Raw genomic sequence first — 26,178 nt, forward strand, 5'->3', positions numbered from 1 at the left:
ATTAAGATCTTGTCTTTAAAAATAAAACTTTTAAAAAGGTACCCAGGTGGTGGTAGCAGTGTATGCCTTTAATCTTAGCACTCAGGAGGCAGAGGCAAGCAGATCTCTGAATTCAAGGCTGTCTTAAAAACCGAGAGAGAGAGAGAGAGAGAGAGAGAGAGACAGAGAGAGAGAGAGAGAGACAGAGAGACAGAGAGACAGAGAGAGAGGAGAGAGACAGAGAGACAAACAGAGACAGAGAGACAAACAGAGACAGAGAGACACACAGAGAGAGGTTTGTTATTTCTGGTATATTTAGAGAAATATGGTACCCAGGAAAAAACAGAAAACTTTACAGAGGTGAGGTATTAATTCAGGAAAGATTCGAGCTGGAAGCATGCCGGAGGTTAGACTCACAGAGCTGGGAGGAGAATAGAGCAGGTGTCCAGTGCAGGTTCTCTCCAGGAGTCACAGGGACCATTCAGAGCCTGCGGGTGTTGGGAGGAGCCCAGCCAGGCAATCAGTGCAAACCTCGGGAAGGACTGGGCGGTAGGAAGTAGAGACACAGCCAGTGGCCTGCATTTGAGGCAGGAGACTGCTTTCTGGTGGATGAGATTAAGGAAAAAGGCACATTAACTAATAGGCCGGCATCCACACTCTGATCTAAGAGCCAACTGCATGGGAAGGAGTCAGAGCTTGGTACTGGAAAATCATATTGTGTCTTTGTAGATGTGATTGGACCACAGTGGGACACTTGGCCCACCTCGGAATTTGAAGGAGGGCTCCAAATTCAATAAACAAGAAAAAATGATATTTTTAAAGATTTATTTCATGTGTATGAGTGTTTTACCTGCGTGTATGTATGTGTATGCACCATATACATGTCTCATGCCCGTGTAGGTCATAGAAGGCATCGGATCTCTGGAACTGGAGTTATAGATGGTTACAAACCAGCATGTGGGTGCTGGAACCTGAACCTGGGTCCTCTGCAAAAGCAGCAAGTGTTCTTAGTCACTAAACCATCTCTCTAGCCTTTAAAATGTTTGATTTTGAGACAAGATCTTGCTAATTCATCAGGCTGGCCTTGAACTTCCACTGTAGCCCCAACTAGTCTCAAAGTTCCCCTGCCTCAGCCTCTTGAGTAGCTGGAATTCTAAGGCACAGGCCTGGCTTGCCTCAGGTTTTCTGTACCATTGAGATAATACTAGGTACACACATGATGTGGTTCTGTGGACTTTGTAGACACTAAGAGCCATCCATGCCTTAAGATTCCTCAAATCTCACATTCAGGACCCAGAGGAGCCTAATCTCAGCCACAGGCAGGCTGGCTGCTCCAATGGGGCCAGGAGAGAATGCAGCAAGCAATTGGTATTTGTAGGCTTGAGATCCTGGAAGTGGAGTACCTGTCGGGTTCCAAGTAAAATCAGGCTTTAGCTAGTTAGCTAGAGTCTGGGGGGAGAGAGAGAGAGAAAGAGAGAGAGAGAGAGAGAGAGAGAGAGAGAGAGAGAGAGAGAGAGTGAGTGTGTTATGAGTGAGTGCATGTGTGAGTGTGAGTGTAAGTGTACATGCATGAGTATATATATGTATGTGTATGCATGTGAGTGTGTATGTCAGTGTTTGAGTGTGCGTGTACATGTGTGAGTGTGTGTGTATGTGTGAGTGTGTATGTGTGAGTGTATGTATGTGCATGTGAGTGTGTGTGTGTGCTTGTGCGTGTATGTATGTGTGCATGTGTATGTGTGAGTGTGTGTGTGTATGTGAGTGTATGAGTGTGTGTGTACATGTGTGAATATGTGAAAGTGTAAGTGTGCATGTGTGAGAGTATGTATGTATGTATGTATGTGTCTGTCCCCGTCCCCCTATCCCACACACCCAAAGGTTAACAGAAGCAATGGATCAGGCTGGAGGCAGCTGGTGGAAAGGGGACTTTAGCAGCAACGACAGAGTCTGGAACAGAGACTCCTTCAACCATGGCCAAGATGCACTGCCCTGGGCTCCCATTTGTGACAGTGCCTAATCTCATGGCATTATCTCATGTGAATGGCTTGGGGCAGGTCAGACTGGGAGGGACATCTGGACTGTAAGTAAGATACACACAGCAGGAAGTTGGAAAAGGGAGGAGATGATTGTTGGCAGAGATGGAGGGCAGGGCTCTGTTCAAAGGGCACGCATGCCAGCCAGTGCTGCTGGTGATAGTGACGTGGGCATTATTTTAGCTGCTAGGATCTGGGCCTCAGGGACCAGGTTCTGACTTCTCACGGAAGAAGTGAGCAGAGTGGAACCTGATATTTTATTACTATCCCTCCCCGCCATAAGTCTGTGTCCCAATATCATCCATCATCTTTCTAACGTTTTATACCATTTCCATTTATTTATTTATTTATTTATTCATTCATTCATTCATTCGTTTATTTATTTAGTGTGCATGTGTGTATGTGCCTGTTCATGCCTAACAAGCACATGGAGATCAGAGGACAACTCATGGGAATTGGTTCTCTCCATCTACCGTGTGGATTCCGGGGATCGAACTCAGACCACCAGTTGGGCATCAGGTGCCTTTCCTTTTTTTTTTTTTTTTTCCGGAGCTGGGGACCAAACCCAGGGCCTTGAGCTTGCTAGGCAAGTGCTCTACCACTGAGCTAAATCCCCAACCATCAGGTGCCTTTCTCTACCCACTGAGCTATCTCACCGACCCCAAGCAACGTTTTAATTTGCTCACACAAGAGGACTCAGATGACCGACTCCCCCATCCCCTACCACCAAACTTATCACCCAAAGTCGACCACGTGACTTCAGAATAGGATCCATTCATGATAGAAACAATCAAAATCAACTTTGAAATTTTCACCGTTATGTGCACTCTCTCCCCTCCTAAATCAGTTTGCTGATGATGACCAGAAATGCTGTCCTCTAGCAGGGACAATGGAAGAGCAGACTTCAGGGTGCCCTCATGCCCAGGGACTCTAATTACCTTTTGCTTGGCTGGGAGGAACATGGCAAGGACCATGAGTTGGGTGAGGGTGTCTCCCACATCCTCAGCCTTTGATCTGACCAAGGCCACCCTCATCTTCCTTTCTGCCACCTCTAACATCTCTCTGCGAATACCTTGCTCACAGGGGCAATGACCTTCTTGTTTCTGTCTTAACCTGTACCCACTCTAATGGAGGGCCATTGAATCTTCCCCACTGTCGGCCTTCCTTTTCCCTTTGAGCTTGACACCTACATTGTTTGTTTGTTTGTTGGTTGGTTGGTTGGTTGGTTGGTTGAGACTGGGTTTCTTTCTGTAGCCCTGGGTATCCTGGAATTCTCTCTGCAGATCAAACTGGTCTCAAATTCAGAATCCATGCACCCCCACCCCACCCCCGGCCCCCCTGACTTCCCGGAACTTCCTGTCTCAGTTTGACCTTTTGCTATATCTTGCCTTTTCACCTGCCTTTCAACGTATACCTTGCTCCACCCCCTCCCTGAACTCCTCACATAGGCTCAAGTTTCCAAGCACCTGCACAGGATGTTAGGGCTTATGGCCACAGTGACTGGGACCTAGTACTTCTTCTCTGACCCTGTGGGAGACAGAGGAAGGGCAAGGCTGAGTTTCAAGTTGCAATACTACCTGTAGACAATAATGGGCCCCTGGCAAGGTGCTAAATGGGTAAAAGACCTAGAAAAGCATGTCTCTTAGTGAATATGCTCTCTAAAGCGAGACTAAATCGCCTGATCATCTCAGGAACTTTTATTTCCCACGAACCCCTAACTCCCAATGCCTACCCTCACCTTACTTTCTGGCACCTCTAACGTCCCGCCCTTTTGCAACTTACAAACAGCTTTGCATAGGAGGCCTTCCTCCAGGCCACCGGTTGCCTTGTTAAAGTGCTGAGAGAGGCATCCAAAGACACATTGAGACGAAAGAGTTGGGGTGCTACATTCCTGGGCACACACACCGAAAGAACTAGAAAGAAAATAGGCGCTAAAGTTCTGAGACCACAACGTGTGGCAGGACTGGGCTAGCTTTGCCTCCAGGTTCTTGGATGCTTCGGTCCCTCTTGGGGCTGAAAATGAATGCTCCCCAAGGGCAATCCAGGGAGAGTGACTCAGTCTTGAATTGAGTCTCAGCGTCTCAGTTGATTTTTTTTTTCACGTTTTTCTTAAAGTTTATTCAATAATCTCCAACTTCACTGAGGTGGCTGACCATGACCAGGACAGAAGCCACCTCTAAACTGGAATTCTGTTGCTGAGCCAGCCCCAGCCTCAGCTTTCCTGTCAGCTCCAGGGGGCACAGCACTCCTTCTGTAGGTGTCTCTGTCTGCTTCTCCTCTCATGAGTTTTGCAGGCTGCCCACCCTCTGGACCTTTGGGCCGAGGTCTGCGGGTCTTGGGACAGCTGCGGTGCAGAGTGGCGGGCACAATCCCCGGAGGTAGGTAATCCCAGAGATACTGGATGCCCTCCTTCGTGAGGTACCAGTAGAAATGTCTCCAAGCAAACTGCTCCTTCACGTAGACTCAAGACTTGAGACTTGAGCATGGCCTTCATGACGTGAAGGTCGGGCTCGTTCTTGTCTGCCAGCTAGTGGTGCTTGGCCATGTGATCATCTTTTTTGGCAACCATCACCCCTTCCTTAAAAAGGGGTTCATAGATGGCAGCCTTAGGCATCTTCTTAGGCATCAACATCACGGTGGCTGCAGGGTCTGAGGCCTGTTTTGATTTTCAAAACCCATTGATTTGGGGCTGGAGAGCACAGTGTCTAAGAACACAGGCTGCTATTGCAGAAGACCTGGGTTCAGTTCCAAGCACCCACATGGCGGCTCACAACTGTCTGTCACTCCAGTTCCAAAGGATTCGTCATCTTCTGTTCTCCACAGGCTCTGGGTCTCACACATGGCACACATACAGATTAACGTGCGTATACACACACACACACACACACACACACACACACACACACACACACACAATTAACAAATGAAACACATAGATCTGCTGGTACCCGGTTCCCTGGCCCTCCTCTCCCACTCATCCCAGAAGGACTAGGCCTTTCCGACCTCCTGCCTCCATTGCAAGGAAGATTGCAGCGTGTGATGTCCCCATCTACTGAGGCTTACTTCCCACTGCATTGCTGGTCCTCGGTGTTTATGTAAATAAAAGGGCACAGACCCATGAAAGGGAAAAACAAGTCAAGGAAGCACCATTTAAAATATTATTGAGGGGGGTTGGGGATTTAGCTCAGTGGTAGAGCGCTTGCCTAGGAAGCGCAAGGCCCTGGGTTCGGTCCCCAGCTCCTGAAAAAAAAAAATATTATTGAGGAGTTGGGGATTTAGCTCAGTGGTAGAGCGCTTGCCTAGGAAGCACAAGGCCCTGGGTTTGGTCCCCAGCTCCGAAAAAAAGAGCCAAAAATAAAATAAAATAAAATATTATTGTATGTACGTATGATTTTATTTGTAGGAGGTTCCCGAGACTGGGTTTCACCGTGTAAATCCGGATGGCCACGAACTCTATCTAAACCAGGCTGGCCTTGAACCAGTAGAGGTTCACCTGCCTTTGCCTCCTGAATACTAGGATTAAAGGCATGGGCCATGTGCCTATCCCTGAATGGGGTTTTTGAGGAACTGCCTGGTGCCTGTAGAGGCCCAAGGAGTATTTAGATCTCCCAGGACTGAAGTTACAGATGGCTTTGAGCCATCACATGGGTACTGGGGATCAAACCTGGGTCCTCTGGAAGAACAGCCAGTGCTCTTATCCAGTGAGCCCTCTGTCCAGCCCCTTGCTATTATTAATTTATTAAAGGAACGTTTGGGGAGTTGGCTCTCTCCTTCCACCTCATGGGTCCCCAGGAATTGAACCCATTAGACTTGTGGTGGGCACCTGTACTCTTTGAGCTCTTCCCAGCGCCTCCCCCCAAGTCACTTTTAATGATTTGGTTTAGTTCCAGTGATGGAATTTCCCAAGCAGAGAGACCAGAAAGGATGGTGAAGAGACCTGTCATGTCAGCCGCTGAGACCAGAGATTTTCAAAACCTGCTCTACTTTCCTGCCAATGTCACAAACACTGGTAAACCTGCCCGCTGGGGCAAGGGATGTCCCCAGGAGGCCTGCTGTGTCATCTTTGGTGTCTAGCCAACCTTGTGTTCCTACAAGGGTTTGCCCTCTGGTCTGTGCCTGATCTCTAGGGTGTTTTCCCAACTTTCCACATGCATTCATGCAGGGAGTCATCACTTTCTTTCCCCATGGGAAGCTGGAAGGAGACGGGGCAGTCTGGGTGCGAAGGGTGTGGGTGTGGGTAGGGGGAGTAGGGGGATCCTGAATTCAAAGTCTACATCTGCGTCCGAGACCTGGCTGTGCTCCTGACCAGGGCAAACTCCCTAATATGCCTGAGATTATGTTTTCCTGAGTCAGGCAATCTGTTGAGATCACTGAGTCTACGTGTACTTATTAGTTTTAGTTAATTTTAAGTGTACATGTAGAATTATGTAATTCACCAGGCAGAGATGTAGATTGTAAAGAAACATGGCAAGAAGGCTCCCTCTTCGCTAAGCTCAGCGTGCTGGAGGAGCACCCTTCCACCACTGATTGCACATAGAAATCATTATGTGTGCACAGAGCCCCGCACCTCTCATGCCACAGGCTAGCCATGTGACCCCGCAGCCCTAAGACCAGGCTGTGGATTCTCATCACATCTCATTCATTTGACAACAACTAAGGCTTCCTTAATTATTTATTACCGAGCCCAGAGCCTCGCTAAGCTATATGCTGCAGCTCTAGAGAGAGTCTTGCTAAGTTTTCCAGGGTGGCCTTGAACATGGAATCCTCTTGCCTTAGCCTCTCAAGTACATGAGATAACAGGAGTGCACTACCATGGGCATGCCAGTTCCATTTAATTCTAAATATATCCACTGTGCGCGAGCATGCACACACACACACACACACACACACACACACACACACACACGAGATAAGGAAAGGATGTGGAGACAGCTTGTGTATGACAAAAGCTGAATTTAGTGGAGAGAGGAGTATTTACACCACAGACATTGGTGAATGCCACAAACCAGGGCTTCCCCTGCCATTCTGCCCCCAGCGAACTGCTGTGTCCTGTGAGAAACATGGTTGTACAACTTGGAGGGCAGTTGGCCTCAGGTGTGGTGGCGCAGGCCTGTAAGCCCAACACTCCAGAAGTGGTGTCAGGAGGATGGCCGAGTTGGAAGTCAGCCTGAGATGCATCTCGAGACCCTACTTCCAAGTGGGGTAGGCAGCTGGACAACCTCTGGACTGTCTGATTCTTGAGTTGAGGGACTGGATATGTCAGCTATGTCTCCACTAGTAGAATTACAGAGCCCTGGGCAAGATCCTGTGATCGGAATCCAGCAGAGGCAGGGGTTTCCTGCCCCGCTCTCCTGACCTTAGCGCCTCCTGCTTCACGGCTCTTAACCTCTGTGGCCATGGTAGAAATATCAATCCAATGTGAACTCTGCCTCCTGTGTCTACACCCCTGCACAACATAAAGTGGTACTAGCCTTATGGTCTCTTATTTTTTTTTAATTTATATTTTGTGTATGGGTATTTTGCCGGCACATAATATACCTGAATACCTGCGGAGGACGGGAGAAGGTGTTGGATCCCTCGGTGCTGGAGCTATAGACAGTTGTAAGCCGTTATCTGGGAGCTGAGACTCAAACCCGGGTCCTCTGGAAGAGCAGCCAGAGCTCTTAACATGTCTCCAGCCCCTTCGTGGCATTAAAAAACCCGTAGGAGGGGTTGGGGATTTAGCTCAGTGGTAGAGTGCTTGCCTAGCAAGCGCAAGGCCCTGGGTTCAGTCCCCAACTCCGAAAAAAAAAGAAAAAAGAAAAAAAAACCGTAGGATATGGCAGAGAAGATACGGAACACATCCTGAAGCTTAAACCTGAAAGGTCTTCCGGCTTCTACCCCGGCCCTTTCACAGCCTAAAAGCCTTGTGCTTTCATGAAGCTCAATCAATCACTTCAGGGGTTGGGGGTGGGGTGGGAAGCCATTTGGAAAGATAGTCACTAAGTATATGAGACCAATGAATAACATCATGTTGGACCCTCCAGCCCAAGGGATCAGCCTACGTGAGACCAAGAAAACTTCCCAAGTGGATGATACACAGTATCGGGGCTGGGCTGCTTGTGATACCTGTGGGTTTTTTGTTTGTTTGTTTGTTTTTTGTTTGTTTTTGTTTTTGTTTTTCTCCCCCCGCCCCCCGGAGCTGAGGACCAAACCCAGGTTGTTAGGCAAGCGCTCTACCACTGAGCTAAATCCCCAACTGATACCCGTGTTTTCTTAATAGCAGTTCTAGAAAGATAACATACTCCAGTGGAATTGGACCACTTTGCCCCCTATTCTAAAAGTTCCCAGTTGTTCCCACTCCTCTTTCCAGACCATCAGGGGCATCATCCATGGCCTATCCTCACAACCCAAGAGCCTACCACAGTGCTTATAGCCAGGTCGCAAGGAATGCAGCTGACTCAGAATCCCAGCTTCAACTCCCAAGATCAGGACGAGAAGCACCGGCGCTGAGGGCCTCTGCAGTTCTGAAATTGTGAAAGACAGAGAACACGGGCAGCAGAGCCAGGGGACAGGACTCTAAGCCCAGGGAACCTGCTGGCCTAGCCAGACCAGCACCACTTCCACAGCACTACCTCTGGCCCAGCTCTTCTCTGTGGCGTTGCTAACTACAAGGTAAGGTTGGGCTCTTGGTGCTCTGTTCAGGTGACGAGAGGCAGCTCATCTGGAGAGGACGTGTGCAGCATGCATGGAGCCCCGTTGCTGTCTTCAGCGCCACAGAAGCTAGGCTTGGTGGGGGAATTACACCCCTGTCATCCTAGTACTGGGGAGGCCTATGAAGGAGGATTCTGAGTTCCAAGCTGGCTTGAGCTACAAAGAGAGACCATATCTCAAAAACGGAAACCAGAAGGTGTCTTCCTCTTTCTATGACTCTAGTTCTGCTTTGGTCACCTGATGCTGGAGCCAGAAAAAGGGGTTCACTTGACCCCTTTGACTGGTGCTTGGAAACCTTCTCCAGGAGGAAGGGAAGCAGAGAAGAAAAGAAAGGGTGGAGACCGGTGAGGACTGGTGATAAGATTACCTGACACTCCTGCCCAGATTCCTCCCTGACCTACAGATTAAAGTTCAACCTTTTTTTTTTTTTTTTTGGTATGCAGAGCCCTTCCCATTGGGCTCACCCACGGTCACAGCCTTATTTCCACCTTGCCCTGCTCTGCCCTGACAACCTTAGAGTTGATAGCTGGTAGCTTACTCGTGATGAAGGCTCTTAGTCTGTAATGGCCTTTCCACCTCCCCATCCAGGAGCGATACCCTCCCTGAAAAGCCTACTTCTTCTCCAGCAGCAACTGCTGCCCCTACTGGGGTCAGTCTGGTAATATAGTAGGACCACTCATTCATTCATTCGTTCACTTGCATTCATTCATTCATTCGTTTGTTCATTCATTCATTCATTCTTCGTTCATTCCTGAGCACCTGCAGGAGCCAGCAGTGTTTGGTTCCAAAGACTCTACAGGTCAGATTTGTTTATTAAAAGATCCATCCTACCAGGGGGTGTCGATGAATGCTGTTAATTCCAAGCATTTGGGAGGTAGAGGCAAGTGGATCTCGGAGTTGGAGGCCTGCCTGGTCTACAGAGTGGGTTCTAGGACAGTCAGCTACACAGAGAAACCCTGTGTCAAAAAAACAAGACAAAACAAAATGAAAGAACGCCATCCTTCTAGCTGGGGGATGCAGAATGGATTGGATTTGGGGGTAGAAATGAGGCAGGAAGGCCAGGGGAAGGCTGGGCCTCCAAGTGGTTCAAGGAAAGACCCACAGGTGAGAAGGTTAACAGATGGGTCACTGTAGGTTACAGATAGAGAGCAAGAGAGCAAATGAGGGGATTCTGACTTGGTCCTCATGCTTTTGGCTTGAGGACTGTGCCTTTTCCATTAGCAGGAGGCTGTTATTATCTCACCCAGAAGGGTAAATCAGAAAGGAGGAGACAAAGCCTGTTGGAGAGAGACCCATAGCAGGGGAAAGAACCTCAGAGAGGGAAGCTGGCTGGAGTGGGAACCTTGCAGAGAGGGGATTTGATCCCTGCCAGGGGCTAGAAATGTTGAATGAAGCCATTGTAGCCATCTGTTCACCGAATTCTGAAACAAACAGAAACATTATTTCAAAATACACCAAAATCAGATCTCCTCCAAAGTGATAAGTTAATTGCTTGGGGATGGAGCACAGAGGTGGGTGTGACAGTTTCTTTTCCCTTATGTGAAGGACAGAGTATAGTTTGAACTAAAGGAAGCTTCTGGAAACAAACATTCTTGTAAATGAAGGTCTCAAATACAAAGATTATATACATATGTAGGTATATAGGTTTTATGAAATAATTAAACATAGAAAATACAATGTCCTATTTATTTATTTATTATGATATCTATTATATTTTATGGTGTGTGTGTGTGTGTGTGTGTGTGTGTGTGTGTGTACCAAGTATGTGTGTATAGTATGCCATGGCACATCTGTGAAGGTCTGAGGTAAGTTTGTGCTGATTCATCCTCTTACTCTGCCATGCCAGGCCCAGGCATGGGCCATCAGGCTCGGTGGCGAGTGCCTTTCCCTCTGAGCCAACTCTCCAGGCTCTTAGTATTTTAGTTTTAGTTGAAAAGGTAACTGCTTAGGCTGGAGAGATGGCTCTGTGCTTGACTGCTCTTCCTAGAGGTCCTGAGTTCAATTCCCAGCAACCACAGCGTGGCTCACAACCATCTGTGATGGGATCTGATGCCCTCTTCTGGTCAGTCTGAAGACAGCTACAATGTACTCATACATAAAATAAATAAATCTTTGGAAGAAAGGAAGGAAGGAAGAGAGAGAGAGAGAGAGAGAGAGAGAGAGAGAGAGAGAGAGAGAGAGAGAGAGAAGGTGACTGCTCATTGAGAAACACTTAAATAATAAACAAACATTGGAAGCTGGGCCGGGTTGCCCAGGCCTGTAAGCAGAGCACTTAAGAAGCAAAAGCAGGGGGCTGGGGATTTAGCTCAGTGGTAGAGCGCTTACCTAGGAAGCGCAAGGCCTTGGGTTCGGTCCCCAGCTCCGAAAAAAAGAACCAAAAAAAAAAAAAAAAAAAAAAAAAAAAAAAAGAAGAAGCAGAAGAGACAGTAATTTTCAGCCCAGGCCAGCCTGGGCTACATGAGACTCCATCTCAAACAACAACAAACTGTACCCCTCGTGACGTGCATGCAAACACCTTTTCTCTATACAACAAACCAGCCGTGGGATTATTCTATTTTTTGGTAGCTTTCTTGTCTCCCTAAGAAAGTACAGTCCTGTGGAAGAATGAATTGGGTCATAATTAACCCAGAGGCTCCCAAATTGAATAGTTGAGAAGCAAAACCCAGGGGTGCCACAGCTCGAAGCTGCATGATCTTATTGTACCCCATGGTGCCCCAGCACAAGATTGTATGAACAGTTGGGTGTCTTTCTTTTCTGTTTTCTTTTCTTTCTCTTTTTTGAAGACAGAATCTTGCAGTATCGCCTTGAGCAGCTTAGGACAAGATATGTAGCCCAGCGTGGCCTCAAATTTGCCTTTCTGCCTGACTCTGTAGAAATGAAAAGGGGGTGGGGTGTGGAGAGGTGGAGAACTCTGATACATTGTAACTACTTCTCTGATCAGTAAGGCTCCCACTCCTCAACAGTTACAAAGTTTAAGAGGTGTCAAAATCCTCCAGTCTGGCCTCTGTCATAAAGCAGTCATCAAGGCACCGGCTGAGCAAAATCCAAGAGCATGGAACCTAGGGTACAAAGAGAAGTGACTCTCAAAAGTTGTCCTTTGACCATACACACCATGGCACATGACCGCCTACTACATTTTTAAAAATTAAACCTTCTAGTGGTCCTCTGTCGGATATTTAAACTGCTCCCCCCCCACCCCAATTTCCTTCACAATTCTACATGATTCTGAGGATAAGCACCTTGGAAAACTCTGTCTTTCTACATACCCATGGAGACATCTCCATTCACTCACAAAACCGTATTAGTTCCTGTCCCTGCCCCCCACACACGCTATGTGAATTCCCGTGGATGAGCCCTTCCCCCATCCCTTTGGCCAACACTAGCCATTAGCAGTTTTTTTTTTTTTGGTTCTTTTTTTCGGACCCCCATTAGCAGTTTCAAAGAATGAAGTTCTAGGGGTTGGGGATTTAGCTCAGTGGTACAGCGCTTGCCTAGGAAGCACAAGGCCCTGGGTTCGGTCCCCAGCTCCGAAAAAAAGAACCAAAAAAAGAAAAAAAAAAAAAAAAAGAATGAAGTTCTAGTCAACCTGTGTATTTTCCTACAGCCTAATCTTACGGAGGCATTTTCCCAACTGGGCTTCCCTCCTCCCAGATGGCTCTAGTCTGTGTCAAGCTGACATAAAATTAGCCAGTACTAAGCAACAACAACAAACAAACAAACAAACAAACAAAACGCTCCAATAGTTTCCCATCTTTAAGAGCCAAAAGACTACATTTCCTAATATAAGACCCTCCATAATCTGACTTCTGAGCAATGGCTGACATCCATCCTCTAGATTCTTACCTCTGAATCCTGCACCCCCAAGCCACTCTGGGACACTTACGTTGTCCAAATAATCTGTGCTCTTCCATTGGATTAGGCAGTGACACAGCAAAGACTCCAGCTAGTCAATATTGATTGACAGCAAGGCCCTAGGACGTTCATGGGCAAAGGTCAAGAGAAGCAAAAGATCTGGTCCAAACAACATGCTTGTGATCCATCACAGGAGATAGGACAGTTAAACCAAGGATTACAGAACAGTCTAAGATACAGAAGCCTGAGACGGAGAAGCAACTGGAAGATGGAAATGGCGTGGACCACTGTGTGTGACCAAAGACAGTGTCAATATTTGTTGGACGTTTAAAAGCAATTTCACTTATCTTTGTTCCCTGAGCTGACCCAAATGGGACTTGAGTTTCGGACAGATCTAAGAAGCAAAGACGGAGAAGGAGGAGGAGAAGGAAGAGGGGGAAAGTAGAAAAGGACAGAAAAGGAGAAAATATTATGGCTTACAGAGTGTTTTCCTGGGTACCTCCCCACTTGCCTTTCACAGAACTCCAAAGGCTTGGTCTATCGCAGGAGGGCGGAGGCTCCTGGCAGCCGCACGGGAGGCAGCCACACCCAGCTCATACCTACAAGTGCAACCACTCCAATGCAAATCCTTTACTTCAAGTTTGTGTTTCTCTACTGTGCTTCACTGCAACTTAGACAGCAAGGAAGTGGGAGCCCACGGGGACAGCCCATATTGATCCAAGAACAGGTGTAAATCCCTGAAAGTCAAGAGAGTTTTCTCAAGTCCACCCTCAGGGAGTGGCATGTCATGTGGCAAAGGTCAGAGAGGAAATGGCCTGACTAAATAGCAGGAGAACTTAAAAAAAACATTAAGAAGAAAAATTCACAGTGTGTGTGTGTGTGTGTGTGTGTGTGTATGTGTGCACATGCTCGCATACGCATGTGCACATATGTGCACGTGTGCACCACATGGAGGTCTCAGGACAATCTGTAGGAGTGAGCTTCCTTTCACCCTGTGGGTCCCAGCGATTGAACGTGGGTCGCCAGGCTCGGCAGCTTACATTTTTTTTTTTTTTTTGGTTCTTTTTTTTTCGGAGCTGGGGACCGAACCCAGGGCCTTGCGCTTCCTAGGTAAGTGCGGCAGCTTACATTTTTAACTGCTGAGCTATCTAAGCAGTCGAGAATGATTTTTGTTTGCTTTGATTTAAAAACTGCATTCCTTACCTTGGGGAGGCAGTGAACAGTTTTAATCATATCACCCAGGAGGCAGAGGCAGGCAGGTCTCTGTGGTTCCCAGGTCCGCTTGGCCTACAGGGTGAATTTTAAGAGGGCAAGGGCATCGAAGTGAGACCTTGTCTCAAAACACCAAACCAAACCAATCAAACAGACAAGCCAACCTCTCATTACGTGATAATCTTTGAGTCGGTCAGAATGCTATAAACAGATCAGAAAACAGCCTTTAAGGTTTGAGCAGCAAAATCACAGGTTTGTAATGTTTGGGCAAATTCTAGAGCAATGTTTATGATTGGGGTCATGTCCGGTCATGTATTTAGTCTGCAATGTGCAACATCTTCCCCAAGTTGAAAAGCACCATGGTTGTCACAGAGAAGAGGCAGAGACTAAAAAATTTATTCAGGGGCTGGGGATTTAGCTCAGTGGTAGAGCGCTTGCCTAGCAAGCGCAAGGCCCTGGGTTCGGTCCTCAGCTCTGAAAAAAAAATTTATACAAACATTTGGTCAAGTGCTTTCTGGGAAAGTTGAGAAACCCTAACAACTGAGTTCAGTCCCTAAAACTCATGAAAGAAAAGGCTCCACAAAGCTGTCCCTGGTCATCTCATGTACACTGAGGCATTTATGCATCCATACTCTCATCCCACATAGATATGTTGTAGTAGTAGTCATAGAAATAATAATAATGATGATGGTGATGATGATGATAATGTAAATACCTGGAATATTTAAAACATGCCTACCCTTCATAAACAAAAAAAAAACATAAATTAAAGCAAAAAAAGTATAATCATAGTAACCGAGTACTTGGAAAAATATTTAATAAAAAATATTGGCGAGGAACGTTTTGAGACTGAAATAGGCCTTCACTGGGAGTGTAAGAGGGTGTGATATTTCTAGAGGGTGGTTGTCCTTCTGTGCTAAGAGCCTTGAAAAATGTCCCCTTTAGAAGAGACTGGGGCCCAGGAGCAGAGCGCTACTCTAACATACACTAGGCTTTGACTTTAGTCACTAGTCATGGGGTGGGGGGAGAGTGAGAAGAAACAGTCTCCCTTTTGATTAGGTAATTCCCCAAGGAAATAATCAGAGCCATAACTAAAGATGTCTACATAAAAATGTTTAGTATAGTGTGTCAGCAAATGTCCAACAATGGCTAAATGAATTTTTGCAAATCCTCGGAAGGGGATGTAGTGGGCAGTCATTTAAAACAAAAACCAGAGTCAGGGAAAACTTGATGTGGAGTGACCCGCAGGCAGAGGCTGAGGGAGGACTCGGAGGGTAAGTGCTCAGTGTGAGTTCAAGGCCCCGGGTTCAGTGGATCCTAGCACTCTGGTAAAAAATTAGGAGTGGCTGTTTGTACACCTGTAACCACAGCATTGTGAGAAGTAAAGACAGAAGGACCACTGGACCATGCTGGCTGCCGGTCTAGTTCCACATTCAGTGACAAGAGACAGTGTCAAAAGAAGGCAGAGAGTGACAGAGTGGGTCCTCCTAGGACCTCTGTGTTTCTGTGTGAATTCTCTCTCACACAGAGAAATAGAACAGGGTGTTCCTCATGGTCACCACTTTTATTTGTCGTTTTTTGAGACAGCATCCTCTTTGTATAGTTCAGGATGCCCTTGCATTTGTGACCTAGGGTTTGAATTTGTGATCCTGCAGCCTCAACTTCCAATCATGCATCACCCTACCTAGTTCCCACCCCTGCCCCCCGGCCAATATATGATGATCCAAATTTCTGTGATACAAATTTCCTAAAATGAAGATTTCTAGGTTTGACATCATTTTAAAAAAATAAAAACATTATTATTCAAGGCAAGGAACGATGGAAATCTTCATGACATGTCTTTTGTGGAGGTTAAAGAACAACTTGGTGGAACTGGTTCTCTCTTTCACCTCCACATGAGATCCAAGCATTTAGCTCAGGTCATCAGACTTGAATGGCAAATCCCTGTAACCACAGAACCACCTCACTTACCCAGATATTTTATACTTGATCTTTTAAGAATTGAGTTCTGGTTTCCTTTTTAAAAAAGTTACCAGTGGGGATAATTTTGTGTGTGTATGTGTGGTTTGTTTACTTGGTCTGGGCTGAGTATAGTTTGTTTCAATGTGAGTTGCAGAACACTTACAGGGGTTTAAAAGTAAACCAGACCTAGGGAGTTACCAGCATTGGTGAGAGGTCCTGTTTCTGTAGCTATCTTGCATTTCCTTTTTTTGTGATTGTAAGAAAAGCTGGTGAGGTTTTCCAGCAGACCCATGCTCAGAGACAGGAAGATAGTACCAGAGCTGCCATAGTTTATTAACTCATTATTTCTTAGTGCTGGAGATTCAACCCAGGTCCTTGTATATGTCAGGGAGGTGCTAAAGTCTGCCCACAAGCTGTTAGGTATTGAGACAAGGTCTTACTAGATAGTCTAGGTGAGTCTTGCATTCTCTCTCCTACTACTAAGATCACAGCCGTCCACCACTATGCCGTCCACTACTATGCCTGGCTACTGTTCCCTGGAGAGGAAGAATTAGCTCCCTCCCATGGAATCTGGCCTATGGTGACTTCAGTGTTCACGGGGTGGTAGTGGTGGTGTTTTGATTTCAGAAGCTGGGTCACAGGAGGCCGGGTGGCCTCCACGTGGCTGTCTCTGTATGTTCATTCTTCAGAAACTCCCTCTTGGAAGGGTTCTTCTTAGAACCAGTGGCCAAACCATGAGAAGCCCAGGCCCTGCAGGGAGTTTAGAGGCTACAGAGCCTCAGTGCCAGCTGAGCCTGGTGTTAGAGTCATATCAACCCAGGCGTTAGCACGGCAGTCCCCAGCCCTGTGCTGTCCAACCCAGGAATCACTGACCACATGTGGTTATTTAAAGTTCAACTTAATAACAATCCAGTTCTTCAACCGCCCAGGCCACAGTCCGTGGGCTTTGTAGCTAATGTGGCTAGCATGTTAGATAGCACGAATGTGTCCTCTTTCTATCTTTGGAGAAAGTTCCATTGTACAGATCCGTTCCATTTGATTCTCAGTCCAGTGTCTTCCCAGCACAGAGGTTCTAGTCATCAGAGAGCAGAGGCAAGGCACGCATGTCCACGTGCCCTTCTGAATTCCTGACCCGCAAGGTTCGCAGGCATAATACAATGGGTGCTTTCTACCATGATAGATGGGGTTTGGGGACAGTTATGTGCTAAGAGTGACTGGGGCAAACCCCTTTGAAAAGAAATGCTTCGCCCAAATCCATTCCAGCTGACTTTTGTGTGACATTGGTAGAACAGGGTCTCAGTGCTTGTCCCTACTACAGTGAAGCCTGGGTGAGAATGCACTAACCCTTGTATAGCCTCTTCAGTTAAGGAAGACCAGGAAGAGGAGGGAGGGGGGCGTGGGAATCCACTGAACTTGCGCCAGAGTCTGCCACAAGTGTTTGTGTATAATTTTAGTAAGCCAGGCTACATAATAACATATGCAAGCCGTGCTTGAAAATGTATTTAAAGTACTCTAATAACATTTGCTCTTGGAGAACTTTAAATAAATGTTCTTTGTGCTCAGGATGCCTTCAGCACAACGTCGCTCCTAGAATCTGCACTATCATCTCTCGCCAAAATCAAAACCTACACCTTCGGCTACTGGAGAGCCACTTCAAGAATTGGCTTAGACGTTAGCTCACCAGGATAAGGGGCGGGGGAGACAGAGAGTTTCCTCTTGGCCTGAGTTGCCTCTGTGGGATTGTTTGTTCCAAAGATGAATAGGGTGGTTCAGAGTTACCTGGTTTATCTTTTAGTTACACTTAACTGAGTGAATCTGCTCTGAAGAAGGTTTGGCCTTCTACAAACTCTGGTAGAAAGTCCAGGAAACCACACTGACGTTTCCTCAGACACTACCACATTGCCATCCTTTGAGAAAGAATTAGGAAAGAACTAGTTGTGTTGGTAATAACTCTACGGTGACTTTGTAAGTTGGATTGATAAAGATAGGTTCTCCATATGTGCTCCAAGCTGACTTTCATCTGGTGATCTTCGTGCCTAGCCTCCGTCAGAACGGGATTGCATGTATTCTGCCTCCTTGCCTGGTAGAAAGTATGTATGGGCTTGTTTTGTTTTGAGATAAATTTTCATGAAGCCCAGGCTGGCCTCTAACCCACTATGTTGTTTAGGATTACCTCAAACTCCTGATCCTCCTGCTTCTACTTCCCAAGTACTGGAGTCCCCACAGATAGCTCCTAGCAAATGATGTTTGTGAGAGTCTCACCAAGACTGACTTCTTCTGCCTCAGTTTCTGCTAGGATTAGAGCAATGTACAACCACATCCAATGTATTTTTTTGTTAATTTTAAAATGTCTATCTATGGTCTGTGCTGTACAACTATGTAAGAAGAAACGGGTAACAAATAGCAACATACTTGCATGTTGCCTTATTTTCGAATAAAGGTCAGCTCTCAAATGCTCTGGGTATCCTGGTGGTTCTCTACTAATCTCGATTCTGTTGATGGGGAAGCAGAAAAAGATGGTTTCCTCTCAGAAATAAGGATGAGGGTGTGTGTGTGTGTGTGTGTGTGTGTGTGTGTGTGTGTGCACGCGCACACACACACGCGCACACACACGCGCACGCAGTTCAGGACACTTTAAACTGATGCAATTTATGATATAAATGACCAGTGTTAATTTTATTATAATGTGCCCCTCCAGGATTCCTTAAAGATGTAAGGTTGTGAAAGGGAGTACTGGAGTTTCTAGGGAGCACTATTTCTTTTCTTTGTTGACTTTGGGATACCAGGGATTGAATCTAGTAGGGTCTTTTCATGTGCTAGGCAAAGGGAAAGCAAATGCTTATGCCAGTCACAAGATAGGCACTTATCTTTTATTTATTTATTGTAGAGATAGGGGGCTGGAGTGATGGCTCCACCATTAAAGGCTAGGCTCACAACCAAAGGTACTGTAGAGATAAGGTCTTACTATGCAATCTAGGCTGGCTTCTAACTTGCCATCCTCCTGCCTCAGACTCCTGGGTGTACTGGGGTTATAGGCTTATACTACTGAACTACAGCCCCAGATCTTTTTTATCTTAATTATCTTAAGACATGGTCTCACTGTTGCCCAAGCTGACCTTCAACTCATTTTGTAACCCAGACAATCGTTGAACTTCGATCCTCCTGCCTCAGCCTTCTGAGTACATGTTATTACAGTCCTGAGTCATCAGTTCCTAAGGAGACTCTCTCGATTGCGACACTGCCTGGAGCCTGAATTCGATATTTTTATCTCTATAAATTTATATGAATTTAAGTGATGATTTAGCAGTCTACACTGCTGTAGAATTCTAAAGCAACTGATAAGCGGTGGTAATTTGCGGCGAGGGACCCTTTAAAGTGCAAGACTTGAATAAATTAGTGTTATAGTTGACCTTTGGGTTGAAACCCTCTCATACTCCCTGCCTCCACCCTCAAGAGTTCTGGAAGTAACCCATAATTTGGTCTGTTTTTATCTTTTTTTTTTTGAAACATGTACCCCAGGCTAGCCTGAAACTTCCCTTGCAGCCCAGGCAGGCTTTAAACTTGTGATCCTCCTGTTTCAAGCTGAGTGCTAGGACTTATGGGTGTGTGTCACCATGCTAACTCATACACTTTCAAGTTACTGTAACTGATACTTTTTTTTTTTTTTTTTGGTTCTTTTTTTCGGAGCTGGGGACCGAACCCAGGGCCTTGCGCTTCCTAGGTAAGTGCTCTACCACTGAGCTAAATCCCCAGCCTCACTGTAACTGATACTTAACCAGTCCCTAGGAGGAAGTGCTTTAGCACTTTATATCTGGGACCGTGGATTGGAGAAATTCAGTAGGGGAGAAATCGGAGAAAGAGACCTGCTCATTTTCTCTAGAGAATTCTTGAAAAGTATACACAAGCTTAACAAAATTATGATTCATCTATTTTTAGTGAGACATTTTAATCTCAGCCAAGCCTAATATGCTCCCTAATTATAGTGATATATTTTCCAAATTACAAATCAAGACACATGGCCCAGCACATGTGTCTGTAATTCTGAGCGTTTGGTACAGTAACATTTGCCTAATGGTAATAAATTATGCTTCTAGGGCACATGAAAGATAAAGTGTTTCTCTTGGTAAGCCATTCCCAAAATATCTTACCTAGATTCTTGCAATTTCTGTGCCTAACTACAAAATTAAAAATGCCTTATTTCTGTGACAAATTAACGTAACGTTCACTCTAGAAAAGCAAAACCGCACAGCTGAAGAAACAATGGAAGAATAATTTATATTAAAATATTTTGCTGCCAGATGCTTCAGTTTTAAACACCATGCTCTCACAATCTAATCCCACTCTGCAACTAAAAAGCCAAATTACTAAAAATAAAACAGGGTTTAAAGCGTTTCTGAGTAAAACTTCTATGTTCTTAAGGAAAAAAAAAAGCACTACTCAAGTTTTAGGAACCTGTGCAATGAACAAGAAATGGGTCACCTGACCGGTCCCCACCCCACCCCTCAGCCCATTCCACAAACCCTCCCCTTCTCACATGCTGTGAGACTTTAGAAATATCCTTTCTCAAAGCTGTTCCTTCTAAAAGAGGAGGTGGAAACCCACGCAAGCAGGTCCGAGTGCAAAATAAAAGGCTACATCCAGACTTTTGCATCCATAAAACGAAGTCTCTTGGCGGGTCGCATAGATGAGGGTTTGTGCCCTGGGTGGTACAGATGGTCTACACAGACGGTGAGTTGCGGTTTAACCTCTAGACAGAGGCGTAGAAATGCCCGCCCTGCAGTGTTAAAGGGCAAGGCAGCACTGGGACCGGTTTTTTTCCAGGAAGCATGCCCCGAATGCCCAGGACAGGGAAGGGGAAGGCAGGGCCCTGGGCTTTCATTCACTGCTGCGCTTTCTCCCCCCTCCTCTCCGTGGCTCCCCCTCGACTTTCTCTCGCCTTTACACAGTCCGAGTTTGACGTCGGTCTCCTGGAGACCAGACAGCCAATCGCCTGGCCGCTGGGGTGCAGTGCGACCAATCAGGCATCGTTGCTACCTGTGAGTAATTATTTTTAGCCAAGAGGAACGCCCCGTTCCACTCCCGACGTTAACTCGGATTTCTGGGCTGCAGGTTGTGGAAACGGCGCCTCTCCGCGCTCCTGGAGTCTCTTGCGTCCCCATTCCCTAGACACCCGTGCACAGTTCAGAAACCAGCAGGTTCCTCAGCAAGGCACCGTGTTTATTTTGTGGGCCTGGGTGAAAGCCCTCAAAATGCACGCGTGGGCGCATACACAGTCACATAGGCAGTTTGGCAGCGCGTCGCTCTCCGGGATCTTTGATATAAGACAATTTCTTTCTTACGGTCTCAAGCAACCCTCATGTCCGAGCTGCTGCCAGGTGACCCGGGGAAATCTGGCCAGGGGGGCTGCAGAGGCAGTTAAACTGTCACCTGGGCGGGAGGTGCAGCAACGTGGCCTCCCTTCCCCGCCCCCAGGTTCTGCAGTTGTCACTCTCGGGGTGGCAGTTGGCCTAGGTCCTGCGGGGATTAATACTCAATGAATCGGAGCACGAGTCCGGGTCACCCCGGGGTGGGCTGGAGACCCACAGGATAGCTCGCCCAAGAGTGGGGTTCTCCTCAGCCGCAGTCGCACTCGGAAGCAGCCTTTTCCGTGTACTCTGCCCTCCCTCCCCCAGCCTCGGCCGCCCCTCCCGGTCGGCCTCCGCCCGGTCGCCACCTGCTCCCCCTCTCTCCCCCTCCCCCTCAGGCCTCCGGCGCCCTGCCGCCCCACCCCTATCTCCCTCCTCCAATCCCGCTCCAAGGCCCCCCTTAACCCCGCCCCCGGCCTCTCGGGCCTGTCAGATGATTGGTGGTAGCGGCGTTCGGGAGGCGTGACCATCTAATCAGCGGCTGTCTTGACGTGGGCAGGCGGGACTTGGCCAATGGCGTCGGGGGGCAGGGCAGGGGCGGAGTCGGCGCGGCCCCGGGGTGCCGGGTGGGGAGGGCGGGACTGTGACGCGAGCAGCGCGCACCCCCGCGGAGGCTGGGGGTGGGGAGGAGGCTATAAAACGAGAGGCGGGGCGCGCGCCGCGGCAGAAGGAGCGAAGCTCTGGCCCGGCGCGCTGAGGGCGCTGTACGGGGACGCAGGGCCGGGCCACCGGGCTGTATAGAGAAGCGAGCGCGCTTGTGTAAGCCTGCCGTCCCCGCCACCCCTGAGCCAGAGCAGCGAGCTCCCGGGCCCGCCCGAGGCGTCCGTCGCGCGTCCGGCGGTGGCGACGTCTTGCACCCGGCCGCCTCGCCGCTCCCGACCCACCCGCGCCCCCGCCCGCCGCCCCTTCTCCCCCGCCCAGCCGCTGCTCGGCGGCGGCCGCAGCTCCGGAGCAGCCTGTAAGTACAGTGGGGCGGCGGCTAGGGGCCGAGGGAGTGGCTGCAGCGTCCTGCGAGCCCGGGTGCGGAGGGGCGGCCGCGGGGACCCAAGGGAATGGAGTGGCTCCGGGGACCGGGTCCCGAGGCTCGGCGGCCGGCCGGCAACCGGGAAGAGGGAGCACCCGGGGTGGGGGCAGCGGCGCCCAGGCAGGGGGAGGGAGCGCCGGGATACAGGGATCGGGCCGGGACCGGTGCTCCGGGATGCTGGCTAGGTCCCAGGAGCCTCGAGCGGGGAGCAGAGGGGGGGACGGCAGGGTCAGGTTACGGCGGGGGAGGGGAAGGCAGGGCGGCCCGCCCCGCGACCTGCCGGTGCCCGGGGCCGCGTCCCTGGGGTGGCTAGAGAGCCTACTCTCCTTTTCCCCCGGCCGAGCTCCTCCTCCCGGAGCAAGGCTAGTAGTCTTCCTCCTCTTCCTCCTCCTCCTCCACCACCACCTCCGGCTGTTGCTGCTGCTATAGCGCTCGGGCTCCCGGCGCTGTGAGCAGAAATCTAATGAGACCCAACTGGCTGTTTATGTAATTCTTCACAGTCCTATGTTAAGGCGTTGCTTTAAAAACCACCTTCCACCCAGCCTGTCTGGGCTCGGCTGCACCTTTAAGCAATCCAGCTGAATCTGCTTTCTCTGCCTGCACTTGGGTTTCGGCTTGAAAAGTGTAGTTTGGGGGCTACAGGAAAGATTCTTTGCCCTTTGTCACCAAGAATATGGCAAATGGAACAGACAGATTAAGACCAGTTTGATTATTTTAAATGCCCTTTTTGATCAACCTCGTTGTACAAATAGCTCTCCCTTGGAAATACCTCTGTTTGCCCTTGATCTTTTCTTATCCCCACCCAGTGCTGATCCAGCAAACGTTTAAAGGTCGACCTTATCCCTCCAACCTCTCCAGGGACTGTCGTTTATCCGAAGAGGGAAGGAGATGGTTTTTTGAAAATTAGAACGAAACTCAGAAACTCTGCCCTTTAAACAGAGTAATCAATAAGAGTTTTAAGCTGCTTGTTTTTCTTATACTTGCAGCTGAGAGGAATTTCAGAATGTAGGAGGAGGCAGTACACAATAAAAAAAGAAAAAGGCTCCCAGAAGAGCAAGTTGTGTGAAAACCCTTGGCATGGTTAAATGTAGAGGGGATAATTTGGTTTCATTTACCAAGGTAACAGTCCATTTAGTACCTTTAATTTTTGTACCATACACTTTGAAAATTCAGAATATTTTTGTAACTTAATAACATTTCCCAATATTTAACATAAAGCAGATTTAAATGTGATGTTTCCAAAAGGAACTCGGGAGTCACTTCTAAAATGGTGACCAGCAAGGAAACTAGTGACCAACTTGTACAAGTGGAGTGTGGGGGGGTGGATGAGTGTGCAGTACCCGTTAGTAAACACTAGAAAGACAGGATACATACTCTGGAGGTTCCCTAAGTCCTGCTCCCAAACGGTGTGTAATCGCTTAGAGTGCTGTTTTAACTATAAACCTGTCTTGAACTTTAGCAAGAGATTGTTTTGTGGTCTGTTCCTTTATTCTGTAGCGGTATTTTCCAGTCTTTCTAGCCCAGTAGACACTTTCAAAAATAAAACTGCTTCAGGTAAAAAGCTTTTGGAGCTAGTCCATTGAGCTCACTTGGATGTGTTTGCTTTTGTTTTGTTTTCTTAAAGGAACAAGACCACGGAAGGTTGAAGGATAATCTTCTAGTACCAGCACTTTGAATGAGAATTTGTTTCTCTGCCACAAACTGATTTTTTTTTTAAATTTTATTTTTCTGGTGGAGGAGTTGAAACAAACCTACCTTTTGTGGCATCGCAGCTATGCAGCTTGAAATTCAAGTAGCACTAAATTTTATTATTTCCTATTTGTACAATAAGCTTCCCAGGAGACGTGTCAACATTTTTGGTGAAGAACTTGAAAGACTTCTTAAACAGAAATATGAAGGGCATTGGTATCCTGAGAAGCCATACAAAGGCTCAGGGTTTAGATGCATACACGTAGGGGAGAAGGTGGACCCGGTGATCGAGCAAGCGTCCAAAGAGAGTGGTCTGGACATTGACGATGTTCGTGGCAATCTGCCGCAGGATCTGAGCGTGTGGATCGACCCGTTTGAGGTTTCCTACCAAATCGGTGAGAAGGGACCAGTGAAGGTGCTGTACGTAGATGACAGTAATGAGAACGGGTGTGAGCTGGATAAGGAGATCAAGAACAGCTTTAACCCTGAGGCCCAGGTTTTCATGCCCATAAGCGACCCAGCCTCCTCTGTGTCCAGCTCGCCGTCGCCTCCCTTTGGCCATTCTGCTGCCGTCAGCCCCACCTTCATGCCCCGGTCCACTCAGCCTTTAACCTTTACCACTGCCACTTTTGCTGCCACCAAGTTTGGCTCCACCAAAATGAAGAACAGTGGCCGTAGCAGCAAGGTAGCACGCACTTCTCCCATCAGCCTGGGCCTGAATGTCAATGTGAACGACCTCCTGAAGCAGAAAGCCATCTCTTCCTCAATGCACTCTCTGTACGGGCTGGGCCTGGGCAGCCAGCAGCAGCCTCAGCCGCAGCCGCAGCAGCCGCCATCCCAGCCACCACCGCCGCCACCACCTCCACAGCAGCAGCAGCAGCAGCAGCAGCAGCAGCAGCAGCAGCAGCAACAGCAGCAGCAGCAGCCGCAGCAGCAAACCTCTGCTCTTTCTCCCAATGCCAAGGAATTTATTTTTCCTAACATGCAGGGTCAAGGTAGTAGTACCAATGGAATGTTCCCAGGTGACAGCCCCCTTAACCTCAGTCCCCTCCAGTACAGTAATGCCTTTGATGTGTTTGCGGCCTACGGAGGCCTCAACGAGAAGTCTTTCGTAGACGGCTTGAATTTTAGCTTAAATAACATTCAGTATTCTAACCAGCAGTTCCAGCCCGTAATGGCTAACTAAAAAAACAGGAAAAGAGAGAACATGTGTCGTACAAGTTAAAATGCATCGGCCCAAGGGGGACTTTTTTTTTTTTTTTTGCCTCCTTGAGATTTTTTTTTTAAGCTTATAGTAAGGATACATTCAAGCTTGGTCACAAAATAAAACATGCATCTTTTTTCATTTGCCAACCAAGCACAATGTTATTTTATACTGACTGTATATTTTAAAGTATACTTTCAGATATGGCCTCTTACAGTATTTAAGATATAGCAAGGACATGGCTGATTTTTTTTTATATATATATATAAAAAATTGGCACTAATAAGTGGGTTTATTGGTCTTTTCTAATTGTATAATTTAATTTAGTACAAAGTTTGTAAACTATCAGAGGATATATATATATATACATATATATATTGTTTCTACGACACGGTATTGCATTTCTATCTTTTTACTACAGTGATCTGTGGCAGCGGCTTCATGTTGTATTTTTTTTACTGAAATTGTAAAATATCCATCTTAAAGACATCAACTATTCTGAAAATTGTGTACAGGATATTCCTTTAGTGGTGGAATTAAAATGTACGAATATTTGCTTTTTCAAAAAAATGTATTTTCTGTTAAAGGTTTAAAGATTTTTGCTATATATTATGGAAGAAAATGTAATCGTAAATATTAATTTTGTACCTATATTGTGCAATACTTGAAAAAAAAACGGTATAAAAGTATTTTGAGTCAGTGTCTTACATGTTAAGAGGGACTGAAATAGTTTATATTAAGTTTGTATTAAAATTCTTTAAAATTAAAAATGCCTATCATGTGGTCTTTTGCTAAAAGCCTGTGCTCATGAAGAAGGAAGATGTGGCTCGCTGAGTCAGGGAGCAGTAATGGAAGGCAGGGCTCTGCCAGAGCATCGGTGGCGCTTGGTAGAGTGTTTGCCTCAAAAGCAGAAAGCCATGGGTTCAATCCCCAGCACCCTATGAATGTCAGTGGTACGTGCACACCTCTACTCCAGCATCCATCTAGGAGAGAGCCGTGGGGTAGGAGGACGTCGTGTAATCCCTCAGCATCTATTTAAATTGTGAGAAGGAAGTCAGGAAATGCTAGAAAACCCTTCACCTTTTACATTCAGCCATGGTCTGTAGCTAGAATTTAGGGTTAAAC

At 47.3% G+C, this 26,178-nt stretch overlaps 1 protein-coding gene across 1 annotated transcript; it reads left to right on the plus strand.

The window, feature by feature from the left end:
- Positions 1 to 23,784: 23,784 nt before the first annotated feature.
- Tob1 (transducer of ErbB-2.1) lies at positions 23,785 to 25,823 on the plus strand. The gene has a single exon (NM_133317.2). It carries the CDS (start codon positions 23,935 to 23,937, stop codon positions 25,033 to 25,035), a length of 1,101 nt encoding a protein of 366 aa, NP_579851.2. The 5' UTR covers positions 23,785 to 23,934; the 3' UTR covers positions 25,036 to 25,823.
- Positions 25,824 to 26,178: the final 355 nt, after the last annotated feature.

Source organism: Rattus norvegicus, chromosome 10 (genome assembly GCF_036323735.1).
Source record: "Rattus norvegicus strain BN/NHsdMcwi chromosome 10, GRCr8, whole genome shotgun sequence".
Lineage (NCBI taxonomy): Eukaryota > Metazoa > Chordata > Mammalia > Rodentia > Muridae > Rattus > Rattus norvegicus.

Coding starts and splice junctions, on each gene's coding strand:
- Tob1 (NM_133317.2), top strand. CDS start 23,935: ATGCAGCTTGAAATTCAAGTAGCACTAAATTTTATTATTTCCTATTTG.